The sequence below is a fragment of the Sinocyclocheilus grahami genome, unplaced genomic scaffold (genome assembly GCF_001515645.1).
Source record: "Sinocyclocheilus grahami isolate Dianchi unplaced genomic scaffold, SAMN03320097.WGS_v1.1 scaffold218.1, whole genome shotgun sequence".
In the NCBI taxonomy this organism is placed as follows: Eukaryota; Metazoa; Chordata; class Actinopteri; order Cypriniformes; family Cyprinidae; genus Sinocyclocheilus; species Sinocyclocheilus grahami.
In genome coordinates, this window is record NW_015505397.1 from 354,325 (window position 1) to 360,522 (window position 6,198).

General features: G+C 34.6%; 1 protein-coding gene across 1 annotated transcript in view; it reads right to left on the reverse strand.

Moving 5' to 3' along the window:
• Nucleotides 1-1,004: 1,004 nt before the first annotated feature.
• Nucleotides 1,005-6,198, reverse strand: part of LOC107596342 (MORC family CW-type zinc finger protein 3-like) — a 25,446-nt gene continuing 20,252 nt past the window's right edge. Inside the window, exon 17 of the mRNA XM_016287061.1 lies at nt 1,005-1,667. Coding sequence (XP_016142547.1) covers nt 1,514-1,667 — 154 coding nt within the window. The 3' untranslated portion in view covers nt 1,005-1,513. The remainder of the gene's footprint in view (nt 1,668-6,198) is intronic.

Consider the following 6,198-nt stretch of genomic DNA (forward strand, 5'->3'; position numbering starts at 1 on the left):
TAATATGCTGCTAAAAAGAACAGTATTTGGTGTAATGAAATATTTATGTGGTTTAAGGTTCAAAAAACACATTATTTGTTATAACACATTTGTTTCTTACAAACACACAGCCTTTTACTTCACAAGATGTTAATTGATGGACTGGAGTGGTGTGGATTATTGTGATGTTTTTATCAGCTGTTTGGACTCTCATTCTGACGGCACCCATTCACTGCAGAGGATCCACTGGTGAGCAACTGATGTAATGCTACATTTCTCCATTTAAAAATATAGTTTAAAGGGTTCATATGATGTTGCTAAAAAGAACATTATTTTGTGTATTTGGTGTAATGAAATGTGTTTATGCGGTTTAAGGTTAAAAAAACATTATTTTCCACATACGATACATTATTGTTTCTCCTCTATGCCCCGCCTTTCTGAAACACATCGATTTTTACAAAGCTCATCGGTCTGAAAAGCGAGGTGTGCTGTGATTGGCCAGCTATCCAGTGAGTTGTGATTGGCCGAATACCTCAAGCGTATGATGGAAATGTTACGCCCCTCACATACTGTGATGATGCCCTGTCTGGGCGGAGCGACGAGACAAAAACATTAAAACCCATTATAATGAGGCATTTGTTGCATCCAGTGGGGACATAATTACGGATTATAAGAGTGAGCGGAGGTCGGTGGGCTTGAGAAAGGCGCGGCTGGCGGATTCGAAGAAGGAGCGTCTGGAGGGCTTGCAGCAACCACATGTGACGACCCCACACACAGCGTCTCCACGGCATGGCGGCAACAATACTACAGTGAGAATGAAAGTTTTGCCACCTTTCTTTGCGTGAACAATTTGGGTGGAGTTATGCAAATCTTCCCACATCGTGATGTAGACATGTGGGGGCGTGTTAGAACGAGCCGTTTTAGGTAGGCGTGGCTGACTCTTAACTTTTATAAAGAATATCTCTTTGGATTTGAGACTTTAGTCTTTGCAACTTTACAGATCTTCTTTATGCACCAAGAGCTTGTAACACTCCAAAGAGAAAGGAAAACTTGAAATCACATCATATGACCCCTTTAAATATAATCCACAAGCTGCCTGCAGATGCGTGTATTTAAGTGCTAGAAGAGCAATGCAGCTGAAATGAAAAGCAATGAAGTGTCTTGTGTGAAACCTCAAATGTTTGAGACACAATTGTGAAATTAGTTTAACTTGCAACACTGGAGAGACAGCAAGCGATTTGGTCAGATCCATGCATGCGATTTATATGAACGTGAGCTTTCAGAATAACTATTTGAATTTGTTTGTGTGTGAAATGTATAGTAGCTTTAACCTGCAATAAAACTTATGTTTATTAAAAAAAAAGACCTTTTAATGCTGTTATTTCCATGCACCAATTTTGCAGTGACCGATCTGTCTTAAATCTGTCCTTCAAACTTCTGCCATCTGTATGGTTTCAGATGAATTTTGTTATTTGTTGATCCCAAACGCTTGTGTGTGATAAGGCAGCCATTGCTCTGTAATGCGGCTGAAGGATCACAGGTTGTTGGCCTGTATGATCTGCTGTAGGATGCTGTCTACATCAGTCGTGTCGTAGCTGATTCCCTGCATATCCAGGCTCGGTAGGATGGAAGACAATAATGCAACCACATCCTGACGGATAGACCGCAACCTCTCCAGCGTCACACTGCTGTCAGAGTGAAATGACAAAGACAGGTTCATATTTGTGTATATTTATACAGGGGCATCTCAATAAATTAGAATGTCGTGGAAAAGTTCATTTATTTCAGTAATTCAAATCAAATTGTGAAACTCGTGTATTAAATAAATTCAATGCACACAGACTGAAGTAGTTTAAGTCTTTGGTTCTTTTAATTGTGATGATTTTGGCTCACATTTAACAAAAATCCACCAATTCACTATCTCAACAATTTAGAATACGTCATAAGACCAATAAAAAATTTTTTTTAGTGAATTGTTGGCCTTCTGGAAAGTATGTTAATTTACTGTACATGTACTCAATACTTGGTAGGGGCTCCTTTTGCTTTAATTACTGCCTCAATTCGGCGTGGCATGGAGGTGATCCGTTTGTGGCACTGCTGAGGTGGTATGGAAGCCCAGGTTTCTTTGACAGTGGCCTTCAGCTCATCTGCATTTTTTGGTCTATTGTTTCTCATTTTCCTCTTGACAATACCCCATAGATTCTCTATGGGGTTCAGGTCTGGTGAGTTTGCTGGCCAGTCAAGCACACCAACACCATGGTATTTAACCAACTTTTGGTGCTTTTGGCAGTGTGGGCAGCTGAATGAAATCAGCATCTTGAAAAAGCTGGTCAGCAGAAGGAAGCATGAAGTGCTCCAAAATTTCTTGGTAAACGGGTGCAGTGACGTTGGTTTTCAAAAAACACAATGGACCAACACCAGCAGATGACATTGCACCTCAAATCATCACAGACTGTGGAAACTTAACACTGGACTTCAAGCAACTTGTGCTATGAGCTTCTCCACCCTTCCTCCAGACTCTAGGATCTTGGTTTCCAAATGAAATACAAAACTTGCTCTCATCTGAAAGGAGGACTTTGGACCACTGGGCAACAGTCCAGTTCTTCTTCTCCTTAGCCCAGGTAAGACGCCTCTGATGTTGTCTGTGGTTCAGGAGTGGCTTAACAAGAGGAATACGACAACTGTAGCCAAATTCCTTGACACGTCTGTGTGTGGTGGCTCTTGATGCCTTGACCCCAGCCTCAGTCCATTCCTTGTGAAGTTCACTCAAATTCTTGAATCGATTTTGCTTGACAATCCTTATAAGGCTGCGGTTCTCTCGGTTGGTTGTGCATCTTTTTCTTCCACACTTTTTCCTTCCACTCAACTTTCTGTTAACATGCTTGGATACAGCACTCTGTGAACAGCCAGCTTCTTTGGCAATGAATGTTTGTGGCTTACCACCTTGTGAAGGGTGTCAATGATTGTCTTCTGGACAACTGTCAGATCAGCAGTCTTCCCCATGATTGTGTAGCCTAGTGAACCAAACTGAGAGACCATTTTGGAGGCTCAGGAAACCTTTGCATTTGTTTTGAATTGATTAGCTGATTGGCATGTCACCATATTCTAATTTGTTGAGATAGTGAATTGGTGGGTTTTTGTTAAATGTGAACCAAAATCATCACAATTAAAAGAACCAAAGACTTAAACTACTTCAGTCTGTGTGCATTAATACATGAGTTTCACAATTTGAGTCGAATTACTGAAATAAATGAATTTAATTTATTGAGATGCACCTGTATATATATACAAATACAGATACATTAAACACACAGTAGCATTTATTTGCTAAAAAAACTGTAAAAATTGTGAAATATTATTACAATTTTAAAAAACTGTTTACTATATGAATAGATTTTAAAATGTAATTTATTCCTGTGGATGGTAAAGCTGAATTTTCAGCATCATTACTCCAGTCTTCAGTGTCAACATGATCCTTCAGAAATAATTCTAATATGCTGCTTAATATTTTTGTGGAAAATGTGATGCATATGAAAAAAGCATTTATTTGAAATGAAAATGTCTTGCAATATTATAAATGTCTTTACTGTCACTTTTGATCAATTTAATGCCTTTGTGCTGAATAAAAAATGTAATTGTCCTTCAAAAAACTATATCTGTAATATATAAAATATATATAGATGTATAAAATCAAATATTTAAAAAGAAAAACTTAAGAAAATAAGAGAAAAAAAAGACAAGTAATAAAATATAATAAAAATGTAAAATAATGTTTTTTTTTAGCTATTTTGTCCAGCTGTAATCAGACACAATTATCACTTTTGATCGATTTAATGCATACTTGCTGAATAAAAGTATTGATTGCTTTAAAAAAAATAATATTGTGAAATATTATTATGATTTAATCTAATGATAAAAATCTAATTTATTCCTGTGATGCAAAGTTTAATTTTCAGCATCATTCCTCCAGTCTTCAGTGTCACGTGATCCTTCAGAAATTATTCTACTATGCTGATTTATTATCAGTGCTGGAAACTGTTGTGCTGCTTAATATTTTTTTGGTACCTGTGATACTTTTTTTCAGGATTCTTTGAAGAATAAAAAGTTAAAAAGAAGAGCATTTATTTAAAATAGAAATCTTTTCTAACAATATACACTACAGTTCAAAAGTTTGGGGTCAGTAAATTTTTATTCTTTCTTTTTTTTGAAAGAAATTATAACTTTTATTCAGCAAGGGTGTGTTAAATTGTGATAGCAAAGATTTATATTGTTAGAAAAGGTTTATATTTTGAATAAATGCTGTTCTTTTTAACTTTTTATTCATCAAAGATTCCTGAAAAAATTGTCTGTGGTTCAGGAGTGGCTTAACAAGAGGAATACGACAACTGTAGCCAAATTCCTTGACACGTCTGTGTGTGGTGGCTCTTGATGCCTTGACCCCAGCCTCAGTCCATTCCTTGTGAAGTTCACTCAAATTCTTGAATCGATTTTGCTTGACAATCCTTATAAGGCTGCGGTTCTCTCGGTTGGTTGTGCATCTTTTTCTTCCACACTTTTTCCTTCCACTCAACTTTCTGTTAACATGCTTGGATACAGCACTCTGTGAACAGCCAGCTTCTTTGGCAATGAATGTTTGTGGCTTACCACCTTGTGAAGGGTGTCAATGATTGTCTTCTGGACAACTGTCAGATCAGCAGTCTTCCCCATGATTGTGTAGCCTAGTGAACCAAACTGAGAGACCATTTTGGAGGCTCAGGAAACCTTTGCATTTGTTTTGAATTGATTAGCTGATTGGCATGTCACCATATTCTAATTTGTTGAGATAGTGAATTGGTGGGTTTTTGTTAAATGTGAACCAAAATCATCACAATTAAAAGAACCAAAGACTTAAACTACTTCAGTCTGTGTGCATTAATACATGAGTTTCACAATTTGAGTCGAATTACTGAAATAAATGAATTTAATTTATTGAGATGCACCTGTATATATATACAAATACAGATACATTAAACACACAGTAGCATTTATTTGCTAAAAAAACTGTAAAAATTGTGAAATATTATTACAATTTTAAAAAACTGTTTACTATATGAATAGATTTTAAAATGTAATTTATTCCTGTGGATGGTAAAGCTGAATTTTCAGCATCATTACTCCAGTCTTCAGTGTCAACATGATCCTTCAGAAATAATTCTAATATGCTGCTTAATATTTTTGTGGAAAATGTGATGCATATGAAAAAAGCATTTATTTGAAATGAAAATGTCTTGCAATATTATAAATGTCTTTACTGTCACTTTTGATCAATTTAATGCCTTTGTGCTGAATAAAAAATGTAATTGTCCTTCAAAAAACTATATCTGTAATATATAAAATATATATAGATGTATAAAATCAAATATTTAAAAAGAAAAACTTAAGAAAATAAGAGAAAAAAAAGACAAGTAATAAAATATAATAAAAATGTAAAATAATGTTTTTTTTTAGCTATTTTGTCCAGCTGTAATCAGACACAATTATCACTTTTGATCGATTTAATGCATACTTGCTGAATAAAAGTATTGATTGCTTTAAAAAAAATAATATTGTGAAATATTATTATGATTTAATCTAATGATAAAAATCTAATTTATTCCTGTGATGCAAAGTTTAATTTTCAGCATCATTCCTCCAGTCTTCAGTGTCACGTGATCCTTCAGAAATTATTCTACTATGCTGATTTATTATCAGTGCTGGAAACTGTTGTGCTGCTTAATATTTTTTTGGTACCTGTGATACTTTTTTTCAGGATTCTTTGAAGAATAAAAAGTTAAAAAGAAGAGCATTTATTTAAAATAGAAATCTTTTCTAACAATATACACTACAGTTCAAAAGTTTGGGGTCAGTAAATTTTTATTCTTTCTTTTTTTTGAAAGAAATTATAACTTTTATTCAGCAAGGGTGTGTTAAATTGTGATAGCAAAGATTTATATTGTTAGAAAAGGTTTATATTTTGAATAAATGCTGTTCTTTTTAACTTTTTATTCATCAAAGATTCCTGAAAAAAAGTATTGCAGATTCCGAAAAAATATTTGGAGCACAAATGTTGCCAACATTGATAATTCTAATAATAAATCATTAGAATTAGAATGATATATTTCTTAAGGATCATGTGACACTTTATACTGGAGTAATGGCTGATGGAAATTCAGCTTTGCATCACAGAAATAAATTCTATTT